General features: G+C 41.4%; 2 protein-coding genes across 4 annotated transcripts; one reads left to right on the forward strand and one right to left on the reverse strand.

Moving 5' to 3' along the window:
• The first annotated feature begins 53 nt into the window (after positions 1–53).
• snpha (syntaphilin a) lies at positions 54–8,753 on the forward strand. 3 transcript variants are annotated; one of them, XM_080294601.1, is made up of 5 exons: positions 56–331; positions 3,177–3,293; positions 3,732–3,863; positions 4,344–4,493; positions 4,661–8,753. In XM_080294601.1, the coding sequence occupies exons 2-5, from the start codon at positions 3,250–3,252 to the stop codon at positions 5,928–5,930; spliced, it is 1,596 nt and encodes a 531-aa protein (XP_080150727.1). In that variant the 5' UTR covers positions 56–331; positions 3,177–3,249; the 3' UTR covers positions 5,931–8,753. The 3 variants fall into 3 exon arrangements, with proteins under 3 accessions (XP_080150726.1, XP_080150727.1, XP_080150728.1); XM_080294600.1 differs by lacking the exon at positions 3,177–3,293 and having other exon boundaries at positions 54–331; XM_080294602.1 differs by lacking the exon at positions 56–331 and having other exon boundaries at positions 402–3,293.
• A 310-nt stretch (positions 8,754–9,063) lies between these two features.
• Positions 9,064–14,503, reverse strand: fkbp1aa (FKBP prolyl isomerase 1Aa). The gene is made up of 5 exons (XM_080294608.1): positions 14,214–14,503; positions 14,065–14,112; positions 13,448–13,560; positions 9,750–9,921; positions 9,064–9,509 (listed from the first exon to the last, which is right to left on the reverse strand). Exons 1-4 carry the CDS (start codon positions 14,248–14,250, stop codon positions 9,790–9,792), a joined length of 330 nt encoding a protein of 109 aa, XP_080150734.1. The 5' UTR covers positions 14,251–14,503; the 3' UTR covers positions 9,064–9,509; positions 9,750–9,789.
• Positions 14,504–14,569: the final 66 nt, after the last annotated feature.

A 14,569-nucleotide genomic window follows, 5' to 3' on the forward strand; every position in this document is an offset into this window, starting at 1 on the left:
ATTTTCTTTCTGCAAGTCCGTCCATCAGCTGGGTTGTTGAACAGGGAGCTCAGCAGCCTGCTTGTCTTTATTAGAATAAAGGATTCACCTGTCAGAAAACGGAGACATGCGGGTACATCCTGCCGGATGAGGCTTTATGATTCCCTGCTGTCACTTTAAGAAGCAGCGATGCAGCAGACGCAGTCGCCTCATTAATCTGCGGGCTTCATGGCTGCAGGATGGACCCTCATCAGCACCACCAGCATCTTTTCTTCTTGCTGCCACCGGGGACCGTTAAGTCAGGCAGAAACCGAGGCTTTTCCGCGATGCACAGCTGCCACCTGCCCAAATGGTACCGCTTCACATGCAGGTTGTTGTCGGTCTTTTGTGTCTGCAGGGAACGTTTGTTTTGAGCTTCAGAGACATGGTGATATACCCTTGTTTAGTAACCGTATCATACGGTTACTCAACATGATCGTATGTAGGACACAGCTGGGGCGAAATGTGCTTGTCAGCGGTTTCGATTAGAAGCGTTGTCTTCGGTAGAAAGTACCTGCTGGGGTGTTGGGTGTCCTATTTAGGGACTCGCTTGCAGTCAGTTGGCCATGCGAAAGTGATGAGACTTCTTTAACTGCTTATCTAACAGCGTCTTATTTTAGGCGACAGATGTTGAAAATCATGTGATTCAATACCGTAATGATGACTCAAGGACAAAGCGCACCGTCCCCATCTCTCCTTGTGATATTTATCCGGAAACATTCCCGGCATCCCCCACCTCCTGGATCCTCTGCAGAGTGCCTAAATGCTGCTTTGAGTACAGTTTTATGCACCGGCTGTTTGATGCTGCTCGCCTACACAGTGAACACCGAAACTCACACTTACGTAAGATGATTGCGTATTTCTCGCCAGCTCTTAGCACTTGTTGCGCAGACGTAGGAGAGGGAGGTGAGATTTCCCGCCTCGTCGTCCTAGAAATTAAATATAGGGCACAATGAGACTCTTCCGGCTCGCTGGGTGCGCTTTTCATTAGCGGCAGTGTTACAGGTCTGTTGTGTCTGCAGCTGCCTGAATTGCTGGTACATTTTGAGCGTGGATCAGCAGGTTTCCTTAAGCTTTACGCAGAGCTGTGAGACTTCTGAAAACAGATGAGAACATTTTGTCCTCATCTTGGATTTTTTTTGCTGGTTGGGCTGAACAGAAATGGGCTGTAGCTACCATTAGATCACCTTGATTATACAAGTGATTTATCTGTGAAAAAACAATATTTTTACCTATGGGATAATTAAATTCAGGGAATGTATATGTATTTAGATTCTTTTTCATTATCAACATGTATCAAACTGCTTAAATTAGTAAATACTTAGCCTGATTTACAATCACAGTTAGGGAAGATGCAGTTATGAAATATCTGATAATAATAAACCGAACAAGTCTAAATTCTGAAAAAGTCAATACGCAATATTTGCTTTCAATCCAATATACACTCACCGGCTACTTTGTTAGGTAACCTGTTCATCTACTCTTGAACTCAGATATCTCATCACCAAACCACAAGCCAGGATCTCGGTGCATTTAGGAATGTAGACATGGCCAAAACAACTTACTGAAGTTTAAACTGAGCATTAGAATGAGGAGGGAAGGCAGATTTAAGTGATTTTAAACTCAAGTTGTTGGTTTCTAAAACTGAGGATCTACTGGGATTTTCCCACATGATCATCTCTATGGTTTACAGAGAATTAATGAAAAAAGAGAAAATATCCAGTGAGCAGGAGATATCTGGGTGGATATTTCTTGTTGATCAGAGGAGAATCAGATCGGAGAAGAATGGCCAGACTGCTTCAAGCTGAGAGGAAGGCAACTGTAACTCAAATAACCACTCATTATATTATAATATATACAGAAGAGCAGCTCTGAAAACACAAAATGTTGAACCTTGAAGCAGACAGGTTAGGGCAGCGGAAGACCACAGCAAGTGCCACTCCTGTCAGCCTTTTTGCTTTCTACTCTTTTGTAAAGTGTCCTTGGGTATCTTGAAAATGCTATACACATCAAAGTTCTTCTTCTTATTATTATTATTATTAGCCAAGGAGAGGTAACTGAGGCTAGTATTCACACAAACTCACTAAAATCGGATATTAGCAGATTGAAATAATTCTGTCTCGTATTAATGGTTCATGCCGGTGTATGTGCAATGATGTGGGTGATATTTTCTTGGAACACTTACTGTTGCTAACTACATCCATCCCTTTATGACCACAGTGTATTGAGTTTCTGATGGCTACTTGCTGCAGGATAGCACGCCATGTGAAATAATCTCAAACTGGTTTCTTGAACATGGCAGTGAGTTCACTGTACTCAAGTGCCCTGCACATTCATCAGATCTCAGTCCAATAGAACGCCTTTTGGATGTTAGGGTGGAACAGTAGATTCTCATCAGGAATGTCCTGCTAACAAATCTGCAGCAGCTGCATCTCCGAGAAGTGTTTCCAGCACCTTACTGAAAGATGGAAGGAAAGCAAGGAATAAGTCAGTTCTGAGGGCAAAAGGTGGGCCAGCCCAGTATTTCAGTCAGTAGTCAGGTTGTTTTGAGTTTTAATACCACGGCTGACATTAACGTTTTAAACCTGCTGTTGTGAAGAAGGGATTCAAACTGATTCAAACCTTCATGTTGGAGAAGACAGGAATGAAATATATTAAATTAAATATAGAGATTAACACAGTTGAAATTACAATAGTACAAACACATGCAGGAACCATCTCTGTTCCACTATTTAAGTATTTGTGAACAGTTGATAACCTCAGTGACTGTTGACTCTGCCAGCCACCAAAAGTGAGGCTTTGTCTCTGTTTTATAGCTTTTTATAGCAGTTAATGTGAAGTTTCATTATGTTTGCCTGCAGCTCTGCAGACAGGGAGGACACAACGTAGAGAGAGGCAGCTGCGCTGATTGTAGACTTACTGTGTCGCCTTTGTGTCAGCAGAGAAAGGAGGCTTTATCTGCTGCTGCCTAGACTATTTATTTTACAAGTGTTAGCGTTAGACTTTTGTCACTGCCTTCCAGCCTAGAGCCACATAATGGCCGCACACAAGACACAGTGTTTTAGAAGCAAAACACGCTCCTTGTCAGGTTTTGGGATTCAGTTTTCTTCATGCTGGTTTTACCTGTGATATGTTTGTGTCTGTAACGGTGATTACAGCGCAGCTCTGAGGGCTCCTAGTGTCCCTCTCTAGAGAGAGCCGTGGAGACGTTGGACATTCCTTTGCACATCGATGTCTCTAACTCCGAGTCGAAAGCCCTCCTCAGGTCAGCGCAGGTACTGTTTCTTCTCATTTTTCTCTCTTTTTTTTTTCAGCCAAATGGCAAAAAATATTACGTATTGAGTGTAGCATTAGTTCAAGCTCAGCTGTCACCCCAGCAAATCAGCACCTACCAGCTCAGCAGCTATCTTTCTACACATCAAATTGGCTCATATAGGGCATGCTATTTAAGCTGCTTCAGCCTGCTTACAGTTGCTGCATATCTGCAAGCTGCTTTGCGACCCACTTCCACCCCAGCTCTTTCTTGAATGTGCGTCTCGACTCTGTCTTGTATCTGTTGCCATTGATGTTTGCTTTTTTAAATTTTCTCCAGTTATAAATTTTTGCACATCGAAATAAAAATCCTCTTACGATTATAGTTGTGCTGATTGAAATCTGATTTTTGTCATTATTAATAATAATATTATTAAGTAATAATTTGATCTCCCAACAAGGCGCTCGGTGGGAACTAGTGGCGGCAGCGGGCGATATTCCCACAGCGACACATCAAGTACTCACACCTACCCTGGTCGAGTTAGGCCACCAGAGGGCAGTCCTACAGCCCGGACTTATCCCAGTACCCCCAGGTAACATGCAACTTACACTCCTGTAGTCTAACAGTCGGAAAATAAGACACCAAAATGTTACTAAAATTACCCCAGATCTTTTTATACTCAGTCATCTTCTCATAAAACATTCAAGTTCAATGGACTGCACACGGAATTGCCCAAAGCCATGGATGTAACTGACTGTCTGAATGTGTTAGTCTTGTGTCGGACTGGCACGCTCTTACAGGGGATTTGCCAGCTGAGACTTCAGGACCCCTCGGCTTCTGCAATAACTGTTGAACTGAATTACCAGTGCTGACACAATGTCAGCAAAAACTGGCTGATATTAATCTAGAGTAAGGGTTTATTGGAAGGTTGTTGGATTGGTTTGTGTTTTATTTTATATCACCAGATTTCTGTTTAATGCTACTATACTTTACTACTCACTGTCAGTCAGCTATCAATTTATACTCATCATATGTGATTAAATCCAACCTTTTTCATTCACGTGTGATTCAGACGTCAGGTGAAGCACACAGCTTGCAGCGACAACCATGGGATCAGGCCCCCGACCCCAGAGCAGTACCTTACACCCCTTCAACAGAAGGAGGTGTGTATACGACACCTGCGAGCCAGACTGAGGGAAAATGTGGAAAGGCTACAGCACAGGTTAGTCTTTTTCTCTATACGCCTACTTTCCTTGTTGTGGTTGCAGTTGTTGTTGTATGAATGCTATTTCATTTTCTGCACTTCCCTAGTGCTTCCCTACACTGTGTCTGTGTATGAGTGACTCTGCAAAAATAACTGCTATTCAAAAATCTTTACTTCCTCATCAGGGACTGTGAAATAGATGAGTTAAGGGCACAGCTGTACAGGATGCAGGAAGACTGGATAGAAGAGGAATGCCACCGTGTCGAGGCCCAGTTAGCCCTAAAAGAGGCCCGCAAGGAGATCCAGCATCTCCAGGAGGTGGTTGAGTCGGTAAGGTCCAACCTGGGTGTACGGCAACAAGACTCCCATGACCACAAGCCATTCTCAGGGTTGCAGGGAGGTCGGCCAGGTGGGAAGTCTCGCTCCTGTGGATGTTCCCCAGCCAGCACTTTAACCCGCAGCGCCGCCCACTCCAGACTGAGCAGCGAGGCTCTGCAGCTGGAGCGCGGCTCAAGTGCTCCCGAGCCAAGCGGAGCATCGCAAACAGCAGGACAAACTCACCTGCTCCTGGAGGCGGCCCTGCTGTCAGAGCAGCTGCCGGCACAGAGCCACATCCGAGGCCCCCCAGCTGTGCCACGCTCTTCCACCTATGAAAGGTTGTGCAGCGGTGGGGCTGTGTTGCCAATCTCACACTCCTGCCACACTCTCAGTAGCAGCTGCAGGTGCAGTGGACACACCTACCTCCCCCACCATCACTTGTTTCTGCACTTACCTCAGGAGGAGGCCCCAGTTACAGCTGCTGCAGTCCCGGTTACGGCTGCTGCAGTCCCGGTTACGGCTGCTGCAGTCTCTGCTACTGAGTCTAACCCCATTCCTGTTCCTGCAGCAGAGAAGAAACCAGAGGTCCGCTCCCAGGCCTGCAGCCCCACCATGACCTGGCTTTGTGAAGAAAGCAGTGCAGAAGGCCCAAGTGTAATTTCTTTAGTCTCAGCAGACATAACCCCATCAGAACAACAACGATTTCCATCATCTTTACCTCCTCTATCCCTTCCTCAGTATATTTACAATGCAGAGCCATCAGAACCGGACAAACCAGCGGGACCTCAGACCTGCCAGCCCCACCCTATAGCTCCACTACCAGTTAAGCAGGAAGCTACAGTAGTGGAGATAGAAGAAGACAATAAGGATGAAAATGGAGGAGCTGGTGAAGAAGGTCATTCCGCTCAGCGGTGCCACTGGAGCCGGTACTTCCTAGTAGATCTCTTGGCTTTGGCAGTGCCGGTGGTTCCAACCATGGCATGGCTATGCCGAGGAGCACCACAGGAGGTCATGCCGGTGTACCACATCGGGTCCTTGCTGAGAGGTTGCTGTGCTGTGGCTCTCCATTCACTTCGACGTCAGGGTGCAGGCAGGGGCCGCAGACCCGCCAGCATGAACGGAACAACATCAATCTGAAACTTTCAGCCACATTTGGCATTAAGAAAAGACTCCAAACCTCTCCAGGCACAACACTGACTTTACTTTATAACATTTCAGTCTCAACCTCGCATTGGATATCAAAACTTATAAGATTTTTAGAGTCTGTGATCATGCTTTGCCTTAGAGAACAAAAGATTAGTTGTACATCAAATACTTTCCTTACTGATATAGTCTGTATTTACTGCTACTGCCTGCACTTTAAGTGGTTTTCTCTTTATTGCGGTTTGCATGTAACCCACAGTTTGTTTGGACTCTTGCTTGCATTAAAAAGCCCCTTCAGTATGAGATGCCTTCAGAGCAACAATGTACACATTATGAAAATAAGAGAAATAGTGTGTGACTGAATGCTTCTCTAATTTCTTCATCACATTTTCTAAATTGTTCACAGAGAATGTGAGAGTCACAGTCATGAAATTCCTTTGGCATCACTGATGCCTCACCAAAGCAGAAAAGTACGTTAGAGTCAGCTCTTTTGTGACGTGTTCAGAAGCAGTTAATAAACAGAGCACACAGGGTGTGGGTGCAAAAGAGAGGAAAAGCATTCGTTTTTGTATCACAAACAAGGAAAAAAGGTTTTGGACTTTCTGAGAAGCAAAGATGTGAACTGACTCTAGTGAGAGTGAAACAGACAGATGGATGATTTTTTTAAATTCCTACAACATAAGGAAAACTGTATAGACTCCATTTCAATCCTGCTGGGACACATGAATAAGGAAGAGCATCCGTGACCAAGGATAGAGAAGCAGAAATCTGCAGCTTAATACAAGGTTATTTTACATAATGGAGATAATGTAAAGGTCTAAATTGTGAAAAATACTTTTATAAGGACAACATTTATTACATTTTGGATCTTAAAGATAACTAGCGTAGTGTGTGTGCGCGTGTGTGTGTGTGAAAGAGAGAGAGTCTGATTTGCTCCATCCTTTAACGCACACTCAGATCATTTATCTACATTGTATCTTAAGGAGATAAAGAGGGAAAGTTGGAGATTTAGTCACCGGTGATCCACACAGATGAATGGCGTGAGTCGCGAGAGCACTTTAGTGAATTTGTAAAGAGATAACAGTTTGATACAGGTATATATTTTCTGATTTTACATGAAGAAAAAAAAAAAGAAAAGATGTCTGCACAGCTGCTAGAAAGAATTAACATAATTATTTTTGGCATCAACTGTGGCTTCTTTCACTGTACTGCAGTCAAGCCTAACGCAGTGTATCAGTGTTTGAGCATTAATATTATAATGTATCTATTTCAAGTGGCCCTTTGATGTGACTCAATTGTAATCACAAACTATGACGTGCTGTAAATGTAGTTACCGATTTCAGCCTTATTATGCAAAAAGAACAAAGGTTTGGCTTTCAGGGATCCTTCCAGTGAGGTTTTTGAGAAGTTTAATCAGAGGTTCAGCGTGAGGAAGAAGCAGACGATTTTACTGTATAATAAAGTCTGTTGGAGCAGCGCACAATGTTGTCTTCAAATTTCACGCTATTCGTTTTTGTTTGACTTTTGTTCCGAAGCAACAGTATTTCCTGTATGTATTTGTATTTGCTCAGTGTCACTTCAGTCATTAGAAACAGCCAAATATTGCAAAAAATACTGTTTCCTTTGTTCTTGGAAATAAAACATGCTTCTGTTTTCTATTTTCTTTTGTTAGTGAGACATAATAATATGAATTATTAAGGCGAGACATTACAGGCAGAAACACTTTTTGCTCCATTGCATTATCTATGCAAATGAATGCATATTAGATAATACATCAGCTCATCTGCATATTTAAATATAAAATTTCGGGAAATGTGCAATGCCAAACCTTTTTTATGTCAATAATTATTAGGGGAACTTTCATAGTAACTTACCTCTTAAGGTTTTACAAGAACATTTTTACAATGTATATCTTTAAAGGTTGCTTTGATTTTTTTTCTCACATATTCTGAGCCTGATGCATTCACCTAACAGGTGAAAAAATCCCCAATCAGTCCTGGGAGGACACAGAAATCCCTTTGTAGTTGCAGCATTAAAGGGCACCCGGCATAAAAACTGCCAAACCAAACGTGGAGCTACCTGCTGTGGCGACCCCTTGTGAATAAGGGAACAGCCCAAAGTAGCTTCTGTATTCTGAGCCTAGAAATCTCCATTTAAGTAGCACTTACATTCTTTAAAATCCCCAGCTCGATTCTGTGTTATATTATTGAAGTTTCTAAAGATTTATAAATATATCAATCTGATTCCTGAAAACATGGTGAAAAGGTCATTTTTTTCTGTCTGGAGAAACAAGAAAATATATCAAAAATATGCTGTGTAAAGAATCTTTTGATTAATTTGTCAATAAAATGAAACAAGAATATTCCAACAACCACAAAAACAATGGAAACAAAAAAAATTGATGCCACATTAGAAAGAGAATGAAACTAACTCAAAGTTTGGAATACAGAAAAAACAATAATTTTATTTTTTTAAGACCATTACAAAAACCAACAAACACAAATATAGCTCTGTAAAAAGCAGCCATCAAAAACTGAGCTTTGTCCAATTTTTGCTCAAAAAAAAAAAAAAAAAAAAGTGAATATTTTAATAAAACTAAGACTTAGAAAGTATTACACTCAATATTCCTTACTTAAGATTAATTGGGGGAAATAACACGGTGGTATTTTATACCCTGTTCACCTGTAGAGTCTCACCTTATTCATGCATCAGTGCAAAGCCCCAGTAACAGGCCTAGAAGCCAGTTGACAAATTAAAGAATCCTGCAGCATCCATTGAAAAGCTGAATTTAACATTTTTATACCCTACGTGGTTGCAATGACAACAGTGGCTTAAAATGACAAAAAAAGGGCTATGAAGTGACACAGAATAACTCTGAGGAGAAATAAACATCATTTTACTTAAAAATCACTCTTTAATGTATTCGAATAAGCCATTCCTAGAGGAAAATTTTTCCCCTTTAGCTGCGGATATTAAAGCAAGCAGGTATATTTGGCTCATAAATTAAGACCATCTTCCAGGTCCTCTAACGCTCTTCAGGAAAACGTTTGATTTTTGATCCCCTGATTATGACATGCTCTGGGCATTTTTGTATTTTAGAGTACATAACAAAAGTAATTCATAAAAATATTGTGTCAAACAATTTATTCTTATTTTGAATCAAGACAATTCATTACCCGCAATCAATACGATTTTATTGTAAAGGCCACAAAGCCACAGGAATGAGACTCATTCAGTATTTATGACACTTAAAACATGGTCCTGGTGGCAGACGCATTTAGTCAGTCAAACAGCGGCAATAAAGTCAATTTGAAGTCAAAAAAAATAATATGACCATAAAAATACAAAGCAGTATATGACAAAATACATGTGATAAGATGGCCTATGACTTATTACTGTCTGGAATCTAAAGTATAAGGGATAACATTTTAAAGCAAGTGACAAAACAGAACTTGTATATAAATGTAAAGGAGAGTGAAATAGTGTAACAACAGACATAGGTCCTATGCAGGAATCAAGAGCAGGAATCATCTGTTAACCTTTTTCCTCCATGTTCCCGAGATAGGAGTCAACCTGCAGTGAGGGGGAAGAGGAAAAAAAAAAGCTCAGAGCTGTGATTAAGGAGAGGAAGAGTGGATTACTGACACTAAAGCTTGTTATATCCATACTATTTAATCTCTGGACATAAGCAATAAAAGATAACTGTATAGTCACTGTAAGCATGTGGGGAGCGATAGTAATGTGTTTCCCTAATTGCGCCGGGTGTTACAAATCTAATCATGTTGAATATTCACATTATTAAACACGTCTCACCCTGAAAATCTGAGTGGAATTAAAGTTGAGTGCACAAGTTTCAGGCCTCCAGACCAATCAGCTCCACATCAAAGGTGAGAGTGGCATTTGGTGGGATGATCCCTGGGTGACCTTTGCTGCCGTAGGCGTAGTCTGGTGAGCAAATAAGCTTTGCCCGCTGACCCACACTCATCTGTGGAGAAGATGGAAATCAAACACTACTGCTGCAATCGAACTAAGTAATAGATTTATTTAAAGGCCTCTTAATAGTACAGGCTCTGTTTATCTTAAACTAATGCAGTTAAATGCAACGGCAATCCAATAAACTCGTCTTCATAATGTTAGTCTGTGGTGATGCTGAACTGCGTTTTTCAAAGGCATTATTAGTAAGGATGGGCAAGCGCGCGGGAAGAAACAAAACTGAATTATGTAACCATGTGTGCCTGGAGTTAATTCTTTCAGATTTAACAGCAGCTGGGAGGATGTTGTGCTTTACTACTGCCAGAAGGTGGCAGTAACGAGCCGTTTTCCAACCACCATTGAAAAACAAAATTAGACAAAGAACACTTATGGGAGCGACATTTAAGACGCTGAGAGTAGATGGCGCACAAACAGGAGTAACCTGCAAATCCACAGATTAGCAAAGCTTTAAATAAGCCATGTTTAGCCCTTCTTTGAGTAAGGAAATGAAAACAAGGCTCAGCGTTAGCTTGGCCAGGGAAAGCTAGCATGTCACAATCATAAGAGAGCAGTTTAATGGTAGTGTGCAGTGATCATGTTTCCTCTTATTTTCTGTCAGATATGTACAGTTACAGCGGTGGATAATGTTTATTATGAGGTCAGCGCACAAACAAACAATGTGAGGCAAAAGCTCCGGCACAGTATAATCACAGTAGCATGTTTAAATAAATAAATAAATAATTAAATTAATTAAATTACAAAGATCTATTTCACTTCATGTTTCTGAGATGATTGCACCTCACATTATGAAAATCACTGCTTTAAAGTGAGAGGACATAAAACAGCTTGTTTCAGATGGAGGATGAAATGAGTGGCTGCACCAAGGGTCAGTATATGATAAACAAGGGTTATCTTGAATGGAGAATCTGCAGTAACAGAGTTAACAGAGATAATTTTTATATGATATAAAATTTGTCATATACCTATATCATTGCTATAGTAACACCATGCGTTTATGGGCATGTCTGGGAGTAGGGATGGGTACCGGTATCCGGTGCCATGATGGCACTGGTTGTGACATAAACGGTAGTAACCAGACCGAAAAGCAGTGCACATTTCGGTGCTTTATTTCGGTGCTTTTTTTTCCTGAGATGTCATACACTTTGAATTCTAGCCAATCATTTTACGTTTCCGAGGATAGTAGGCGGGTCCAGGTACATCCGTTCTTTTAGAGCAGAGCTACAGATTAAAAATGCCCAAGGCGAAGCGGTCAAAAGTCTGGCTGTACTTCACAGCAAACTATGCAAACTCAGCAGCCTGCAGCAAGTGCTTTAAGCTGATACTGTGATACTGTGAAAGGAGGTAACACCTCAAACCCGATGAAACACCTGGCGACGCATAGCGTTGTTTTTTTTAAAGCCGAAAAATGCGCCCTATTTGATAGCTTGCTGCGAGACCTCACACCGAGCACATCTACTGCGGGTGGGTTGCCTGTTATCGGACCCGGAGTTAGCAACATCCCCCAAAAACCCGAAGAGTAGAGTCCTGGCCCCTAGCCCTGTCAGTGTAGCAGAAATGATGACGGATGATGATGGCAGCAGCAGCCGTTCTTCTCTGCGTCAGTAGCTTAATGTTGTTCGTGTGTAATTTACGTTGAGTAGGCTAACCACGTTATTACATTAATGCATGTAAGATGAACTAGCAAACACCGTTGTAGTTACATGCAGCTGTCCTCTTGTTTGATGGCAGATACTCCCTTCACCCTGGCCAAAAAGGCTAAAATGACCAAAGAAAAAGTGGAAAACAGTTAAACATGAGAGGTTTTTGGACAAAGTTTGTGTTTTTTCCATTGTTTAAGCACTGCTTCCAGCCAAGAGTGATACCATATATGCCCTATAGCTGCAGAAAAGGCTAACATTGTTATCTTTTTTAAAAAAAAACAAAAAAACAGCTGAACATGAGAGGTTTTTGGACCAATTTTGTGTTCTCCATTCTTTAAGCACCGGTTTGAGCACCGTTTAAGCACCGGCACCGTTTCAAAAGTATCGGTTTGGCACCGGTATCGGATAAAACCTAAACGATAAGCATCCCTATCTGGGAGCGACAGCCATGGGTCATCCTCCAATAACGATTTAGCACCTAAAAACTTTAATAACCTCCAACAGAACACAGTGTTTTACAAAATATGCAAGAAAACTATTCATGCTGCGGGTGAAAACAACAAACTTGTTTCACCACTTGTGGCAAAAACAGACAACCAAGTGCAACCAGGCTACAAAGAAGCAGATACTAACATCTCATGATGTGCAACCCAAATGTCCACAGATCACTTCAACAAGCATCGCTGGCTAGCCTCACACCACATGACTGGAAGCACAAGCAGTGGATAGAAATTACTGACATGGTTACGTGGTGGAAAACCAGGACTTTAAGCAGAAGGATAAAAAGCTTGACCAAAGACACAACATCCTGTGCAGCTTCAGAGCAGTTATGAGACTGAGTTAATTCAGTTATTGTTAAACTAAAATACTGAGCAGTTCTTTTATACTTTTACTTAAATTTTCTAGGGAAGAACAAGTGCCTAGGCTACTTTTGTGCTTGCATTTGATTTATGCTGTGTCACTGGACATAATGCTGCTGCTGCTGGCAACTTGTTTCAGTACATTCACACTTGAAATTAGGAAGTGTGCCATCAACGACAGTAACTTACTAGAGAAGAAACATAGAAAATTCACTTCATTTACTTTCACTTATAAAAACTGCTGCCTGCAAGCATCACTGAAACATTTTTCCAGCATCGCAGTTCTTGTTATTGCAATTTTTTGTGAAAAACTGTAATATAATTTTAAGGCTATATCACCCACCCCTTGTAATCCTATAATAGCTACTTTAGTAGAACCCATGAATAAAAATATAGAGACTAAATTGGGCATAATAGGTCTTTTGTTCACCCATCTGATCGTGCAAAATCCCCAAAAATCTTACATGGTTCAATAAAACACAAGCGGGAAACAACAGAACAAACATCACAGCATTATATCATTAAATATAAATCATTTCTAACAGTAATAATTGCAAAATTACACTGGGTTAATGGTGGCAAAGTATCATAACAGCGTGTTAACAGCTGGAACAGGCTCTGTGCCACTTAAAGCAACAGGAAAGGCAGATAGAGGATGAAGAAAAGAGAGCAGAGATGCTCCAGCATCACTTGAAACCACTAAAAGAGCTGTGAGTGCTATTTGGATGCATTTAGTTCTAATAAAAGAGGCTAAAAAAGGCCCACTTATGCAAAAATAATACCATCAATCTGGAGTAACACAAATTTATTTCCATACTCGTCACTACTGACAGATGTTACAGCTGAGATTGGGCTAAATACCTCCCAATATAAGCAACGCAGTTAAACGTAACTATAAAAGCATTTCATGCCCCCCAAGAGAGAAAGATCACAATCGTTACTTTTAGCCGTTGTAAGGAAAACATAGCTAGTTAAGTAATACCTGCATAAAGGTATTCATTGCGAAAATCTTGCTCACCTGGGCTACTCCTTCTTCCCATCCCCGAATCACCTCCTGGTGTCCGATCTTAAATTTGAACGGCTTTCCCCGGGACCTCGAAGAGTCAAACACTTTACCGTCTGCCAGTGTGCCTGGAGATGAAATAAGAGTCCGAAGGCTGGTTAGACATGTCTGAATATCTAACTCGACACAGAGCTCGGCTTGTTGATAACTAATCCCACTTTTCTGCACCCTTCTCCAACATGAGCTAACTGTTTAGCCGTGATGCTAGCGTTAGCATAACGGGTTCCCGGATAGTTTACGTTAGGAGGCTTCAGCTCAACGAACTTAACTACTCTTCGTTCCCTCAATTAAAGACAATTCTGGCCGGTTTAAAAGACCGGGGGTATAATAAAAGTATGCGAGCATCAGAATAGCTGATGATAGCCCAACAGTCAAAATAGTCAGTCTGTTAACAGAAGCTAGCTACAATGCTAACCAGCAGAAGAAGCAATGGACACTCGGGTACTGTTAGATGAAACTAACTTGGCTCACAATTCACCCAATCAGACACCTTTCACCCAGGTAGGGGCTAGAGGAAACATTCAAAACGTTAAAGAGCATCCAAATCTCGGAGCTCCAGCCTCCGCACTCACCAACATAGTGCACCACGACGCGCTGCCCCTTCTTCGGAAAAGTCCGCCCTGGAAACAGGAAAACAGAGAGAAAAGTGGCAGAATAATGAAGCGAACACTCTCGGGATAAAAACAATATTAGGCTGTTTAACAAGTCACATAATTCTCACCGTCACCCGGAGTTATAGTCTGAATTTCTACTCCCATTTTCGCTCCGCTGTATCCTTCTTCTGGACCACCCTACAATGCGAGCGGAAGCTGGAGACATGGGCGGCCTCCTGACGAGCGAGTGGGCACGGATGGAGGAAAAATCCACCAATGAAGCAATATTATAACAATTTTATAAGAATATCCTACTTGGAAACAAGGCCCAAGTAAGCGTTTTACGTTTTACGATTGCGTGTGTACTAAGACGAGCATTTAAGTCAGATGATTGGTCATCATCCATATATATATATATATATATATATATATATATATATATATATATATATATATATATATATATATATATATATATATATAT

This window comes from Astatotilapia calliptera, chromosome 20, assembly GCF_964374335.1.
Source record: "Astatotilapia calliptera chromosome 20, fAstCal68.1, whole genome shotgun sequence".
NCBI classification, from domain to species: Eukaryota; Metazoa; Chordata; class Actinopteri; order Cichliformes; family Cichlidae; genus Astatotilapia; species Astatotilapia calliptera.

Bases quoted from the DNA above. Each gene is read 5' to 3' on its own strand.
- snpha (XM_080294600.1), top strand. From the start codon at position 219: ATGGACCCTCATCAGCACCACCAGCATCTTTTCTTCTTGCTGCCACCG. The intron at 332-3,731 runs GTACCGCTTCAC...TCTCCCAACAAG, and splicing joins AGCTGCCACCTGCCCAAATG to GCGCTCGGTGGGAACTAGTG. The intron at 3,864-4,343 runs GTAACATGCAAC...CGTGTGATTCAG, and splicing joins ACTTATCCCAGTACCCCCAG to ACGTCAGGTGAAGCACACAG.
- fkbp1aa (XM_080294608.1), bottom strand. From the start codon at position 14,250: ATGGGAGTAGAAATTCAGACTATAACTCCGGGTGACG. The intron at 14,113-14,213 runs GTGAGAATTATG...TCCTGTTTCCAG, and splicing joins GACTATAACTCCGGGTGACG to GGCGGACTTTTCCGAAGAAG. The intron at 9,922-13,447 runs GTGAGCAAGATT...TCTTCTCCACAG, and splicing joins GGGAAGAAGGAGTAGCCCAG to ATGAGTGTGGGTCAGCGGGC.